Source organism: Sinocyclocheilus grahami, unplaced genomic scaffold, assembly GCF_001515645.1.
Source record: "Sinocyclocheilus grahami isolate Dianchi unplaced genomic scaffold, SAMN03320097.WGS_v1.1 scaffold2083.1, whole genome shotgun sequence".
In the NCBI taxonomy this organism is placed as follows: domain Eukaryota; kingdom Metazoa; phylum Chordata; class Actinopteri; order Cypriniformes; family Cyprinidae; genus Sinocyclocheilus; species Sinocyclocheilus grahami.
The window spans coordinates 48,567-65,659 of record NW_015507262.1 but is presented as its reverse complement, the minus strand read 5'-3'; the positions used below and the strand labels follow the sequence as shown (position 1 = coordinate 65,659).

Below are 17,093 nucleotides of genomic sequence, written 5' to 3'. Positions count from 1 at the left end.
AAACAATATCAACCATAAGAGCATGCAGAAAGCAAGAAATTAATTTCTCTATCAAGATATTTTACTAACAAAAAAAAGTCTGAAAAGGGATTTTACTTAAGTTTACTCGTGCATATTTTGATGTAGAAAAAAATATTTTACTATTATAAATGTCTTGAACATTGTACCTCAGATTTTGTGAAATGTTCACCTGTTTGGCAAGTGTTTAATTCTCACAAACAAACAAAAAGAGTTGTTTAAAACCACAATTAACTGTCTGGTTTCTACAACTTTCATTCAAGAGAAGAAATCTGCCTTTAAACTTGAAAGAAAGAAAAATTTGACATTTATCGTGCTAATCACTGATATGAAAAATTTTATTTATTGTGTTATTTTTTTTGGACATATCACCCCAGCCCTTTATGACCACAGTGTACCCATTGTTACTTCCAGCAATATTGCGCACCATGTCACAAAGCTCAAATCATCTCAAACTGGTTTCTAACAAACCACAAGAGTTCACTATACTCAAACGGCCTCCACAATCACCCAATCCCAGTCCAATAGAGCATCTTTGGGATGTGGTGGAATGGGAAATTTGCATTATGGATGTGCAGCCAACAAATCTGCAGCAACTGTGTGACGCTATCATGTCAATACAGACAACATGAAATTAGGATGAATGCTTCCAGCACCTTGCTGAATCTATGGCATGAAGAATTAAGGCAGTTCTGAAGGCAAAAGTGGTCCAACCCAATATTAGAAAGGTGTACCTAATAAAGTGGCCAGCGAGTCTATGAATTACTTCTACTGTGCCTTTTGGTCCTTGTTAATGATAGGGTATCGCTAATGGGGCAGGCCAACTGAAAACTAGCCAACAAGTTTGACATGTCGGTCATTTGCAATGTGATGTAATAGTGTGAAGTGTAGTGTACTTACTGGGGTCATTTAATTCACATGGTTTGGTGATCTGCTGTTTCTTGCCTCCAGCTTGCTTGAGTCCATTACACGCTGAGCTTCCCGAAGAGGCAACGAGTCTTCCATTGTGCGGGAGCAGCATACCTCCATGTGTGATCCGCACCGATGGGCTCATGATGACATCTATCTGTTGAGAGCAGCCCCCAGAGGTGGACTTGTAAAAGCTTTTGCTTATCTGAAGGCTGGGCGGCGCAGAGGGCGGCTGCGAGCGAATGGAGGGGCGAGGGGGCAGCGCTGATGTCACAGCAGGAAGGGGCAGAGTCTCAGCAGGTAGGATATATCCACAGCGGTCACATTTGACATGGTCCTGACTTGGCTGGCCACATTTACCACAAACTGTGAGGTAATCATCAGGCTGAAGGGGCTGCTGGGTGTGGGAAAGCCAGAAAAACACTTAAAACACCTTAGTTAGGGTAGCTAAAATATTTCATTTCTGATGGGTATAAAAATGAGGCTGTGAGGGGCTGAAGTACAGTGCTTTCAATGGACACCATAAAAGACAACATTTGAAAGTTACATGATCTAGGACTTTTACACAGTGCATGTCATTGTAAATACGATGGTATGCAGTTTTCCCTATTGCTCGCGCGAGTAGTATTAACAACCCTTCAAGGTTTGAAAATACCAACCAACCAATCTCCATGACTTTTTATTAAAAAACAGCAACAAAAAATAGCTTGAGGCTATAATAGCTCTGCTCCCAAACACTAAAATATGGAAATAACTCCCTTCTGAGAACACTGCAAAAATTTATGTTGTTTGGTATTTTTGTCTTGTTTTGCAGTGCAAATGATCAAAATTGATCAAAATGACATGAGTTTATGATTAAAACAAGAAAACATCAGCCAATGGGCTCAAAAAAAAAAACTTATTTTAAAGGGACAACCATTTTTTATACAACCCCGACATTTATTTGTTCTTGTTTTAAGCATAAGCTCACTTATGCTCACTTATACTCATTTTCTTCCATTTCTCAGAAAACAAGACTTCATTACTTCTAGGGATGCACCGATATGAAAATTTTGGCCGATACCGATAACCGATTATTCTTTATTTTTGAAAGCCGATAACCGATATGTTGGCCGATAAATCTATATCCAAATTGTTATATACTTTTTGAGAGCCTGATTACAAAAAAGGTCTCATCATTAAAAGCCACATCCCAAACACTTCAGCATAAGCAGCCTAGTTTGAACGGTGTACGTTTTAAAAATATTTTTACTCTCCCATTACCAAATTTAGTCATAAAAAAGCCTTACAAATAAATAAAATTCTGCATAAATAATGCAAACAAGTCACTGGACATCATTACACGTGTAAAGAATAAAAATGAATGCGCCATAGATCAATAAAACGGAATAGCCTCTGCACGGACAATAATTAAATGATTTTAATTACTAAACCATATTGTTGATGAAAATAATAAGAGAAAAATACAAGTGGTTGTTGTTATTAATAATATATCAATGATTTTGAAAAAGTAACAAATTAATACCACTGTTTTAAATAGCAGCCGTTGAGCTGCGCGTGCTGAAGCTGAAGAGCTGAATGAACATGGTAAACTGAAGCGTTTTGCTGGCAGCTTATTTAACTCAAGGAAATGCATCCTGGGATTAATATTAATACAACATAAACATAATATTACAACTTATATATGTACAAGATGACGCAGTTATTGCGTGCTATAGTCAGAATGTGTGATCCTGTTGTGGATGCGCTCTTCCCATAACAACGCGCTGAAACACGGCAACTAAACCCAAAGAATTCACAATGTTTTATTATAATAATGTTCTCATTAGAATGTTATATACACGACATTCCCAATCATAGTTATTAATGTTGTGCACTGCTGTTTGAGCTGCGTGTGCTGAGCTAAAGATGATCACCGGTAAACTGAAGCGCTCTTTTAACTTAACCAAACGCATTCTATATGAGATAAATCAGATATACATCAAATAAACACAATATTACAATGTACAATTGCACAAAAGGCTGCAAACGAACAGCGCGCATCTGAAGTGTCTCTGAAGGAAATAATGCATTATTTATCGGCTTTAAGATATCGGCCAAATTTTCTTATCAGGCCGATACCGATAACAGAAAAAATGAGCCGATATGGGCCGATACCGATATGGTGGCCGATATATCGTGCATCCCTAATTACTTCATTTTGCATCTTAGGCTAACCGAGACTTGTCATTTGCACTTACATATTGTTGCTCTTTTGTTAGTTTTGATTGCTTCTGTTGTCCTCATTTGTAAGTCGCTTTGGATAAAAGCGTCTGCTAAACGACTAAAGTAAATGTATCTTGATTTAAAGAGGACATCGGATGAAATTTTCTTCCATTTAGTTAGGTTTCTGGCGTATCTGCCAGCTCATAAAAGCAGAAAAGAAAACACGCAGCCAGTTTGTTATGGGCTGTCTGAGTCTGAACCTATGTCATCCAGTGAGCCGTTTCAATTTGCAGCCGGTTTCTATGTAGATAGCTAGCTATTTAAATCACCTCCGAGCCATTTATAGATCAATTCATGTCTTGTGTTGACACGCCCCTCGGAGGAGAGGGGAGGGGTGAGCAGTAGCTCATTATCATTTAAAAAGACATGCATCGAAATGGCTCGCTGTGAACAAAGCTGTTTTGACATGGTAAAAAGGGTGTTGTTTTAAACGACCATTAAGGAATTTTAACCAAAGTATGTTACAGACATTTCATGAAGACCCTAAAGAATCATACCAACTTGTGGAAAATGGGCATCCGATGTCTCCTTTAAGGGCAATTGGGTATTTGTTTTAAAAAGCAAGACAAAAATACTAAGGAAGATTTGCAATGCGTGCAACATTTAATGCCATATATGCCATTAATTTAAGACTTTCTGATCTGATTTAAGGCCTTAATGTGTTAAAGGGCAAATTAAGACTTTAAGACCTTTTTAAGACCCTCATTTGACTTTTGCACATTCAGTCTCTGCATTTAGACTGGGGTAATACAGAAGTATAGGGTATGGTCTCACCTCAACTGGTTTGCCCACAGGAGCAGGACTATCGTTCATCGCCCGCCGTTTCTGATGGACACGTCTCTTAACACTGATGTCTGAATCTAGTGACGTACAGCAGAACAACAGCCATGAACATCAACTCCTGTTCACTTGATCAAGATCTCCAAAAGTCTCAAAGCATCTCAGATTAATCACTACTGACTTAACTTAAAATGACCTAAATTAACACTTCAACTTGATTGCTCATAAAGTAACTCCATTAACGAGACAATTTCTGAATTTCTGCATTTTGATGTGCTCTTTTCTTCAATGCCATAGGAATATCTATAGTTTATCCGTTAGATATTTTTGCTTTTTGTAAATTCTGAAAATGAGAAAACCCATCGGTTCTGCTCCATCTGCTCACCTGAACTCTCAGGACAGGTGAGAAGAATGCTGTCCAGCTCGACTCTTTGGATCATATTGGATCTGCGGGAGAGACACGGTGGCAGACAGCATAAGAATTATGAAATACATCAGATCCGCTCAAGAAACGTCACAGCTAATGTTCCGGGTTCAATGCAAATTAGGCTCTATCAACATTATTTGTAATCATTTTGGAGAGAATTTTTTTTTCTGTAGTTATCACTTTATGCCATAAATGCTGTAGATAGAGCTTAACTTGGTAAAACATTTCATCATACCAACAGACAATGTGGGCAATACTGTATGTGGCATACAATAAGCCACACAATGCATTTCAGAATAGAAGTTGAAGTTTTAGTAAAAGGAAGGTCGAGTGTGTCTGATTTCAAAGTTGTTGTTTTTTTGAGCAGCCAAGAATGTGAATGTAGCATACCTTTGCTCCAGCTTTCTGATTGGAGCAGAGAACTGTGCATGCTGGAAGAGCCGCCCCTGAACCAGAACTCCTTGGGACGGCGCTGGACTCATTATCAGATAGCTGGTTCGATTGGGGAGCGGGGAGACACTCACTGAATGAGCTGCTTCACTGGGAGACCATCAACAACAATACAGTGCACAGTGAGCATATACATTCCATCTAAATACAGGCATTTTGACAATTTAGAAAGGCATTTAGAAAATAAAAATGTAGATAAAAAAAAAAGGTCTTGTAATTGAAATTTAATTATTATGCTGAATGACAATCACAATTATTAATCACGATTCGACATGTACTTTTACATTTCATCAGAATTATTGCACTTTCAAATCAAGAGAACAACAACTTGCATGATTTATTTTACCTCATCTAGTTTCCTGATGTATTATGTTTATTATATAAATGAATACACTCTTTACATTATGGGAAATGGTACAAGAAGCTTCTATGAATAGCTAAACCAGTGAACTTCCTAATATTAATAATAATTTCTCCAGTAACTCCAAATTATGTGTAGTGGTCGACCGATATATCGATAAGGCCGATATATCGGCCGATATCTGCCATTTTCAAATATCGGCCGATAAGTTTTTCTGTTTGGCCGCAGTGTTTTTCGACTTTTATTTTGGCGGCGGGTTGGACACACAGTGCTCACATTCTCCCTCTTGTTCGCTGTTGTCATTCAGTTCTGTCTAATACGGATAGAAGTCTATCTAATAATCAGATAGAACTGTTAAACAAAGGAATTAAAATGTATACAAAAAAGTATTATAACGATTGCTTTAATATTATTAAAGGCAAACATTATAATACCTTCTCGTTTGCCGTCAGCATTCCGCAAATACGCATTTATATAATTTAAACAAATATTTGAATGACTAATGAACATTTAATTTCACAAACCTTGCAGACTTAGTTGAATCTAGTTGAGATCTTGTGAAGTGTGCATGTGACCTGCATGATTGCGTGTTCTGTGACGGTCGGTCCTATGGTCCGTGCGAATTGAATACAGACAGGAGGAGAGTTCAGCTTCACTGGAGACGCGCGATCGACAAACTTTAAACTTGTGACTGATTTCAAATTATGCTGCGCTTTATGCATTTGCCCACTGTCATATTCATGTCATTTTCACTGTGTGCTGTATGTAAAATGAGTGTTACCGTGGCTTTATTTGAAAAAATATGATTCCCAATGCACACAAACTTCCCAGAATACCGAGTGCCCTGTTGGTTACAGTGTTTACATCCTTTTTAAGTATATTTGTATTAAATATTTATTTATTTGTGAAAAATACTTTGTCTTCTAGAGTATAAGCATGTTTATTTTTTAATCCATTTTCAAATGATTTCAAATTTCTTAAATATGAATTAAAATAAATAAAATTATATCGGCTTTATATCGACCATCAGCCACCCTGCTTTCCAAGATATCGGCATCGGCTGTCAAAAAACCCATATCGGTCGACCACTAATTATGTGAATGTTTTTTTTCCCAATTAAAACAACAACAAAGATGAATTGTATAGTGCTATATTAAGAAACCACAAGCGCAAACAATATAACAGAAGAGAATCACGTTTGTATTTATTCAGTTCATCACTGGGGTTTGCTCGCAGATTTATTCATAGCAAACGACTGTGTGAAAGAAAACAGATTTTACAATTTCATTTGAGCAGATCACTCAAATGGACTTATATGTTTGCTGTTGTTTTCAGCTCATTAGTGCTTGAGCATGGTTGCCAGGTTGGGAATTTAAGTAAAACACTGGGCAGAAAATGAATCTTTTTAAGAGTGAAGCACTGGTTGAGGGATGTAAACTCTTGAAATCTGGAAACCGCAAGCATGAAAGCCAGAGGAAGCTTGTAACAAAATGTCTATTGAAAAGGAATTATTGTCAGTAAAAATAACAAGTGGGCATATATCTCACATGATTATGCTTAAATAATTGAGAGAAGCAGAAATTAAAATATTGTTAATTGTGCAGCCCTATTACATACACATATTTACACACACACACACACACACACACACACACACACAATACAATTGCAATACCTAAGCTTGCCGGCTCTGTTGAGTTTCCTTAATTGATTAGGACGTCGTTCATGAGTCTCCACAGACCCATTAGCACTGAAGCGCTTCATGGATGGAGTCTGCCAAAGACAGATCAGAGTGCTCAGGTTATAAGATCATAGCTCAACATAACTGCAGACCAGCCCTAACAACCATCAAACAGGAGTTCATTAACATGCAACTGACCACAGTTACTCTATATTAGAGCCCGACCGATATATCATTTTGCCGATATTATCGGCCGATATGAGCCAGTTGCCGATATATCGTATCGAATGTGCCGCCGATATGAAATTTTTTTTACAGAACATAACCCAGATATAATGCTTGAAATGGTGTAATTACTTAGTTTGCCCAGCAGAGCGCGCTCTATTGTTTGCTACTGGCGACCTGGATGAAATGCTTTTGTAGCTTAAGTCTATGGAAAACCACTGAAACTTTGAACGGTCATATCTCCGTAATGGCGCGGCGAATCCGCACCAAATTCGGGGGATCCCTTCAGCTCGAGGAACCCTCTCGAACGCGAATCGAGTGTACGTCTAGAGGCCCCCTTTCGAATGAGAGCACCCCGCGTCAATAGCCCCTGGAGGTCTGGAGTTACAGGTGGTTAAATTCGCGGTCCGGCAAACTTTTGACTGGAACTGTACTATAATATACACAAAGAATATCGGTCGATATCGGCCTTTTTTTACTCCCTAATATCGGTCCCAAAAAACCCATATCGGTCGGGCTCTACTCTATATAGCGGGTATGTTGTATGATACCATTAGCATTTTAATTAAATGTTTGTCTACTCAAGTCCTTTTTAAATGTTGCTTCACACAATGACATTCTAGAAAATGGTGTGCTTTTTCAGAATGCACTGTTGTGAAAGTAAGCTAAAAAGATTTAGAACAATTAGCACAAATTACAAATGCCAATAAAATGAACAAAAATGCCCCTCAAATTTAAGATAACGGGGCAAAAAATCCCCCTGAAAAATTAAACAATCTATTACGTCACGATTAAAATGAAAAGTGAACATGAATTAACGGGGTGAAAAAGAGCGGCATTACATTTATATCTGCTCACCCTGCATCAGTTTTCTCTGCGTTGATCGTGAAAACCAATCACACGTTTCTATTGAGCTTATGAATGCCATGGCCAATCAGAGGTGTTTAGATTAGTCACCTCTGAAAACGCCAGACTTTTGTTCAGTGCATGCACTTACTGACTGAATTCTGCACTTTTGCAAATGCTCTCATTATTCATTTTGCATTGTAGACAGCTTCAGTGACTATAACAGGAGTTTTTGCGAGAGTCCACAAATCATGGACCACCTCAGAGACGGGGAACGGTCTTTGCTCACTTTCTGCATGTAATTTATTCTCAGTTTTATTAACAGTGTAAAGATGACTTTTGTTGATATTGATACAGTTTTATTGGTAAGAGTCTATCTATTCTGATTGAAGTAACTGGATAAATGTAAACATTTGACATAAAATACATATATTTAATGATTATTATAAAAGGCAAAAAATGATGTAGAACCCAATTCCACGGGGCATTGCTCCTTAATGGAAAAGTTGATTTCTTACCCTGGAAATCATCACAACAATAAGAGTGGTATCGTAATACTACATGATAGCTGTTACCACACCATGAGACATAATTAGTCTGTTATACACCAATGGTGCAAAAAACGGTAAGAAAACAATACAGACTCAGACCGGAGCAGGAAGGAGAAAGACAGAGAGGACTGGAGCTCAATCACTGAACGATAACTGAAAGATAATGGAGCATATGAGAGAGACAGAAAGATTGCGGGTACCTTCATTCCCTCAGGGGAAAGCTCCTGCTGGCCACTCACTCGCTCCATGGTCACAAGAGCGGCGCTAGTGGAAAACAAGAGAAAGACACTTAAGAGGCCATTCATTTACTTTGAAAAACCCAAGACTTGAGCAGTTGAATGGGGAAAAAATGAAGTTTTTTCGAGAAGTTAAACTTTTTTTAAACTTGAGCAGCACATTTTTAGAACGGCATGCCACACGCAAGACAAAAGATGCGAGCGCAATGATGCAAGATATCCATCTAGAGCAGGGGTCGGCAACCTTTTTGACATGTGCCATTTAATTTTTTCTTGGCAGTTACTGTGCCACATCAACATTAATGTTTAATATTATGGTTTATTTATTATATCACAATATAATTGTTCAATAGATTTAAACGGTCAATAAACATAAGACGCATAACAGAAACAAAATTTTTATTTTTGGGGACAAAAAGCAGCAAAAAAGCATTAAACATTAAATTAGTGATCAAAGGCGTCTTTCCAAACTGTTTTTAAGAGAACACTGACATTTATGTTAAGTTTACCAATGGAACAATATTAAAATAAAATGTTTTAAAACTGTTATAAGCTGTTAGGCAAGCCATCAAATAAAACCTCTGCGCTAGAGAGGAAAGCATCCTTAATGTATTCTCCGTCCGTGAATGGCTTTCCGTGTTTAGCAATGCAATGAGCAATTCGGTAGCTTGCTTCAGTAGCATTGTTTATAGACTGAGCAAAAGCATGGAGAGTACTGGTTTGCTTTTCATAACTGGACACAACGTGCCTGATGGACTCTGCCTTATCTGTCTGATCTGTAAAGGATTTCTCGTGTTTTGTTTCAAAGTGGCGCTTAACACTAGATGTGCGGCATACAACATTTTCGAAACACAAAGTGCAAGCGGCACAATCTTTTTGAAAAATAAATCCATATTCTTCTCTCCAAGACGGCTGAAATGACCGAACATCAACTTTTGTGTCACCATTTGTTAACCTCGCCTGAAGTTCAGCACCACGGTGATCGCTGACACGTGACGTCTATGCACAGTGACAACTTTAACTAAAATTTAACCGAATTATGATTAAGGGTTATTATGTAATTTGTCATGCGAATGTTTGTTGGACTAAACAAATAATATTCATTTTGCAAAAAAATGTAACATTAATTTGCATGTGCTTAGCGTGCCGTTGATTTTCCACGCGTGCCTAAGGTTGCCGACCCCTGATCTAGAGAGTATTTACATAAAAAAAACTATGGAAAAGTAGCACAGTGAAAAACTTGTATGTGAACCAGCCCTTAGGATGGTGTCACACTTGGTTTGATTGCAGTTTTTTTCCAGTGCAGCAGACCACTATATGTATGGTTTTAGCCAGTGTTAATTTCGTTGATGAATAATTTTCGTAAACGACATTTTTTCACAGACGAAAACGAGACGATAACGAAATAAAAACTCGTTTAAAAACTATGACGAAAATCTATTGACATTTTCGTCAATTAATAAAAACCGAGATTTTAGGGAGGGACGATTTAGTAAGACATCCAGTCAGAACGACTCTCCTGCATGGTTAGGAGGCCAGATGCGCACATTTGAAGTGTAAAAGCCTACCGATCTATCCGGCGGGACGTAAGCTAGCATACACTTGCTGCACGTCTCAAAAAACGTTAAAAACGAGAACTCAATTCGGTCCAGTTTTCTAAGCGCACACACCCGAAGCGCGCGCACAGAAAAGCGCCTCTCAAACAGCGCACGACTGAATTCAGCTCTCTTTCGCTTTGCATGAACGGAGAAATACACACAAAATTATATTGAATTGTCCGTTTTGACGAGTATTCAAGTAAACACACTCGGTTATGTCTTAAGGGAACATAAACAGTTGGGAGAATATCGGATGTGTATCATTATAATGCATCCATGCATTCGGTTTTAAAGGGACAGTAGCCTAATTTAGTTGCTGTTGTATGTGTCATTAACGTTAATCAAGCAACAACAACAAAAAAAGAGAGAAAATCACTCACTGCTCTTGACTGAATGACTTTAGTAACCCTAATAAGGATTCATCTAAATTTATTTATATAATGTTATATTTATATATATTTATCTAAATTCATTACTTTTAGATTTTTCTAAAAGCCAGATTTAGTCGACTAAAACAATTCAGATGACTAAAATATGACAAACTAAATGGCATTTTAGTCAAAAGACTATGACTAAGACTAGATCAACATTTGCTGTCAAAATTAACACTGGTTTTGCAGAATTTGTGATCATTTAAGCATGTGGGGCTCTGTATTTCTTTAACTTCTCTTTGGCCTAAATGTTTCTCTGTATACGGTGATAACAACACTTGACTCAAAGCAGCTTTAAGCGTGCAGGAAGCGTTCATGCAGAGATGCTTGAGTGGGCTGTAAGCTGCTCTGTGCTAAATGACCTTACTCATGTCTGCTGTCGTCTTCAATATCATCTGAGAGAGAACACCTCCAGGTCTGCTTAAAGCCTCCATCTCTCCTGTCCTCACATTTATCCAGAGCTATCAAACACATCAGAACAACGTATCAGAACATGGCCATAAGGAATATCATAAGAAACTTTCATCATATCATATCCATTTGATTATATCAACTTTTATTATAAGGAATCAAATATTTATCTTCTGAAAAAAGAATTTAATAAGAAATCAAATGTAAATATAAATCAACATTCAGCACTCCAATATGCATTTGAGATGCAATGAGCTGCAATTTGGTGAAAGGGTTCAAAGAGACTTTTAATCTCCAACGGTTCATGAAAACTGCTAAAATGAACTATGAACTATTTATATATCACATACATACTGAAACTTTGCTCATCAATGAATCCTCCACTTGCAGCAATGACCGCTGTGCTGATATAACACTTCTACCAGATATATTAAAGCAAGGGTTAGGCCTATATTACCGGTTATATTTTGAAAATATTCTCACAAACTGGCTGAAGGGGGGTGGGATTTATATTATACAGTATATATATATGGTTCAACGGATCATTTTGTGTTTTTTTGAGTCACGGATCGGATGATTTTTCAGATAAGCAAGAAAACAAAATATTTAAAGCACAGAGAATGAGAATGCCAAGAAGGGTTTTTTGACAATTATACGTGTATGTACCTCAAACACAAGGAGACGTGAAAGAGGAATCAACTCATATGCGTGTGCGTGCTTCGTGTGAGTAACGAATCGAGTTCTCTTTCACTTCTTCTTGTGGTTTAAAATCTCTTGAACATGTAAATTGGCTAATTAATCTGCGAATCACATGCGTGCTGAACTGTGGGGTCTGGTCTGTATGCATTACAGATCAACTGCGATCTGTTTAACCCCTAATATATGACAGATAAGAACAATCATTTACTAATTGAACATTTCATTTACATGAAATTGTCAAATTGCTACTCCAACTTTTGGCTACACATTTTTTCCCAGAACGTTCTAGTCTGTGTTCTTCTTTCAAGACAGCAGTGCATAGAATAGCATCCTTTAAAAAAAATTAAATAAAAAAAATGTAAAACCAAATTTTGATTCACATGTGTACAATAACTTGCAAGAAATGCAAGCGTACTCAATAAATTGGTAACTGGAGCCGTTTCCACGCTTCATTATTAAGTACAAACATTTTTAACTGTGCTAATAACAAAAAAAGGTCTCTGGAGTGCCAAATCAGCATATTAGAAAGATTATGTAACACAGTGTTTCTTACAGTGTGTAAGCAGTGTGTCACATCGTGTCAAAAGCAAGCAATAAACTAATGCACTTTTCAAATATTGATATACATATATATTGATTTACACTACTTCTGACTAGGGCTGCACGATTAATCAAATGCGATTGTCATGCGCGTTTTGTTAATAAAGTACAAACATTTTTAACTGTGCTAATAACAAAAAAAGGTCTCTGGAGTGCCAAATCAGCATATTAGAAAGATTATGTAACACAGTGTTTCTTACAGTGTGTAAGCAGTGTGTCACATCGTGTCAAAAGCAAGCAATAAACTAATGCACTTTTCAAATATTGATATACATATATATTGATTTACACTACTTCCGACTAGGGCTGCACGATTAATCGAATGCGATTGTCATGCGCGTTTTGTTAATAAAGCCGGTTCTGTAATCAGCAGGAAATCATCACCACGTGCTTTCAGATGAAGCAGCATTTACTGCACATAGACGTAGTTCACTGACAAGTTACCCAAAAAAAAATCGCGATTATGAAATCGAAGAAATTGTTTGCGATAATGACAGCTGTTTGCATAGCTTCTCAGTGAACTACGGCTCTGTGAAGTAAATGCTGCTCCATCTGAAAGCATGTGAAAATACCACATTTAATAACATATTTTTACTCCAAACTCACTTCATAACGTCAGTCGAGTGTTTGAAATAAATCCTTCAGTGAGATGATGTGGCTTCTTACACAGAATAAGGCACGCAACATATTTCATAGTATTTAAGCAGTGATAAAGGCATTATAAATATACTTTATTTTAATGAAAATTCTAATAATAAGAACTCAGATAAATGGTATATTGCTGTAGTCGTGTGTTTATTAGTCACGTTGAATCAATGAAAGCAGTTGAATCTTCTGTTTATTCAGCTGCAGCGATAGCCATTTTCTGGGTTTCTTCTGCGAGGCGTATTTGGAGTTTCTCTGGCCTTTGGATGGAGATTTACTGCTGATCACAGAACCGTGCTTCACTGAAAGATACGCATGACAATCACAGCTTCTGTCGAATCGCGATCTCGATTCCATTTCGATTTATCGTGCAGCCTTACTTCCGACAACAGGACAAATGGATTTGCAATGTTCACTTTGACAGCCGGTGCATCACATCAACTGACGCAGTTTTAGGGCATGTTCCCACCTGGCTTGTTTGGAGCATTTGTTTCTGAATCTGGCACATTTTCAGCCTTAGTACAGTTCCTTCAGGCACATGTGAACACAGCAATCCTGCTCTCGGTTCTGCACCAAAACAATCAGTCCGAGATCGCCTTCATCTTAAACTGCTGTGTAACTGCTCTTCTGAAACAGCTGCATAACACGAATGCTGTCCCGATGAAGGCTCTATCTGTTAATTATATCAAATTTATCAGCGGGAATGATGGCTACAATCACAATCAGCCCACTAAGCTAACTTCTGGATGGCTGACGCCACGAGGAACATAAAAAAGTTGTACTCTGACCAATGAGAGGACAGTTTTACTCACAAAAACTAAAGCATTTTGGCATGCTTTCAAAAGTTGCCTTGTGAATACAAACCATAGACTGTATAAAAACATGGACGTAGTGTCCGTGACGTAACCCGTAGACTTCTGACGAGCGTTTTGAAGCCTAAAGTAGGCGCAGCCAGCCGTCGCCATCTTGGCAGCGCGTCACCGCGCGTCACTCCCGGATAATCGAAAAGGGGAAAAAAGGGGGGAGCAGGTTGCTGAAACCACGCCCACCTAGCTCGACGGTGGTGACAGCAGCAGCAATCCATCTGTCACTCAAGTGGCCACGCCCTCAATTATGCAGAACTTTAAGGCTTAATATAATTTAAACGGATTAGTTATAAAAAAATTTACTGCTGTAAAGTTGGTCATTTTAACATGGGGAGTCTATGGGATTGACTCCCTTTTGCAGCCCACCTCTAGCGGCCAGTCGATGAATTACAGTTTAAGTCACTTCCGTGTTGGCTTCACGAGAGAGAGCGGGAGGTTGCCGCTCGATACAAACCAAACCAAGAAGAAAATGCAACATTTTAACAATTTAAAGGGGTCATATGATGCTTTTTTTAAAGATCATTATTTTGTGTATTTGGTGTAACAGAATATGTTGACATGCTTTGCTTTCGTCTAGAAACACACAGCGTCTCCCTGACATGCTGCTTCAACACTAACTGCGGTTACTGAAACCACACCTTCTTTCTTTGCGTGCACATTTGGGCGCATTATGCTAATATTTCCACATAGTGAGGTAGACATGTGGGGGCGTGTTAGAACGAGCCGTTTTAGGGGGGCGTGGCAGAGTCTTAACTTTGATAAAGAATATATCTTTGGTTTTGAGACTTTAGTCTTTGCAACTTCAGGGATCTTATCTATGCACAATCAGCTTGTAACACTCCAAAGAGAAAGGAAAACTTGAAATCGCATCATATGACCCCTTTAATAGAAGTAATGGCTGCAGACAAGATTTCTGAAAATGGAAAACATTTATTATTTCTATCAAAAATCAATGACACTATTACTGTTTTTTTCCTTTTGATTATTTGTAATCAATTAAATGCTATATTGATGAGAAAAAGCATTTTTTTTAAATCAATCTATCTATCTGTATTCACCTATAGTCCTAACTATCTCTGTAAAAACTCTTGTATAATGCACTATATAAGGAAAGGTGACTTGACCATTTTTAAAAACCACTCTTCAGACTTTGTCGAACCAACATCAAAGTTTTTCTTGATAAAGCTGCATATAAATTAGAAACACTAACATATTTGATCACATTTGCAAGTGTAGTCGACATGAATGTGAACATTTCATTCATGTCTTTTATGTATTTTGATGGCAATATGATTATTCTGCAGATGAACACAGGAGAATATATTCATATGAGAGGAAAATAATATTTTCACGTAACGTTATACTGATATTACAGGGTTGGAGGGCCCACGTTGAATCAATGAGAAACACAGCTAAAAATCTCAAGTCGTGATGAATGCATAGATACAGTCCTATTTATGGTTGATGACAAGGCATAGTGAGCACATTTAGAATGATTTAAGATATATAACGTTATATATATTTTTTTAATTCAATGATTTCTGAAGTTTGTTTATCTCGCATAGCATCAGGCCCCAGTCTGCTTTAGCATCCATACACTGAAACAGATACTTTAACAAGGGGACAGACCTTCAAACTACACACGTGTAATACAATGCACTTTAATGTAAGTATATTTATTGTTTAATCAGCTCAGATGCTTATATTTTTGCAGCGTGAATGCTGCTGCTCGGTTAGCACGTGCGCTAACGCACACACGATGAAATCTGACGGATTCACATTTATACACGAACACAAGAGCACATTAAAGCACATTAAAACACAATAAAGACGCGTCTTACCTTCAATAAACAGACTCTTTTTATGATTCATGTTGGTCCATCCCTTCAAACGAGTTTAACCTCGCGCACTGCACTTTTCTGTCACTTCAACACTTTAATATTTCACATGTGATTTCATGAGTTCACATCCCAATGTCACTCAAATTAAGTCTATGCAAAATTATGTCGCTTTGTGTTTTTCAGTCCAAATAGGCAGAAATCCCGCTGAAAAGAGCACCAAAGTAAGATATCGCCGTCTGTCTGACTGCGGGGATCAAAATATTACACTCGCAAAGATAATTAAGCGACCAGTGTGGGAGACTAAAATGCATGTAATAAAACGTGTAGTTTTAAGACATTTTGTGAAACTCTGAGCGGTTAAAAGTGCATTATTCTGCAGCATGAAGCGCTAATGAGTCACTTCCGTCAAAGACTTTTGTGCAATATTAGTAAAATGTCGTGCATATAATAATCTATTTGCTAGATAGATTATTCTTAAATATTCTGCTTAAATATCAGTATTAATCTAGAATATAAGCATCATATGGTGTGAATGACCATGACACTTAACTCATGAATAACAACAGCTAAAAAATGAAATCCTAAAACATTAGAAATATTGACCCTGTAAATAATAACACCATTAATTCCATGCAAGTCCATGCCATGCATAATATTGGGGATAGCTGTGGTTATTTATATAAAACTCAACCTTTAAAAGTCCAAGTTGCAGCAAAATTACAGAAAGAAAGAGACACACAACATCAGAGCTCCAGGTTTATAATAATGTATCTGTCACTTTAAGTCACTATTCACAAACATATGTGATAACAAACCAGTCTCATGAAAGTGCGTATAAATAGTACGCCAAATAAAAACTAAAACTCGTGGTATTGATACGCAAAAACGGACTTTGGCGTGCATATGATACGTATGTGTTTGGCGTGCATAAAATACGCAGTTTTCGCGTGCATATGATACGAAATTTGTTGTCGTGCATATGATACGCATGTGTTTTGCGTGCATAAAATACGCAGTTTTCGCGTGCATATGATACGAAATTTGTTGTCGTGCATATGATACGCATGTGTTTTGCGTGCATAAAATACGCAGTTTTCGCGTGCATATGATACGAAATTCGTTGCCGTGCATATGATACGCATGTGTTTGGCGTGCATAAAATATGCTGTTTTCGCGTGCATATGATACGAAAATTGTTGGCGTGCATATGATACGCATGTGTTTTGCGGGCATAGAATCCGCAGGTGTCGCGG

At 37.6% G+C, this 17,093-nt stretch overlaps 1 protein-coding gene across 3 annotated transcripts in view; it reads right to left on the bottom strand.

Moving 5' to 3' along the window:
- LOC107573984 (sentrin-specific protease 6-like) overlaps positions 1 to 16,236 on the bottom strand; it is a 31,604-nt gene extending 15,368 nt beyond the window's left edge. Inside the window, exons 1-8 of one of the 3 annotated variants that reach the window (XM_016260447.1) lie at positions 15,841 to 16,236; positions 11,146 to 11,239; positions 8,714 to 8,777; positions 6,886 to 6,983; positions 4,790 to 4,939; positions 4,358 to 4,419; positions 3,967 to 4,052; positions 919 to 1,324 (exon numbers count right to left, since the gene is read on the bottom strand). In XM_016260447.1, coding sequence (XP_016115933.1) covers positions 919 to 1,324; positions 3,967 to 4,052; positions 4,358 to 4,419; positions 4,790 to 4,939; positions 6,886 to 6,983; positions 8,714 to 8,777; positions 11,146 to 11,239; positions 15,841 to 15,871 — 991 coding nt within the window. In that variant the 5' untranslated portion in view covers positions 15,872 to 16,236. The remainder of the gene's footprint in view (positions 1 to 918; positions 1,325 to 3,966; positions 4,053 to 4,357; positions 4,420 to 4,789; positions 4,940 to 6,885; positions 6,984 to 8,713; positions 8,778 to 11,145; positions 11,240 to 15,840) is intronic. The other 2 variants (XM_016260448.1, XM_016260449.1) reach the window with 2 other exon arrangements.
- Positions 16,237 to 17,093: the final 857 nt, after the last annotated feature.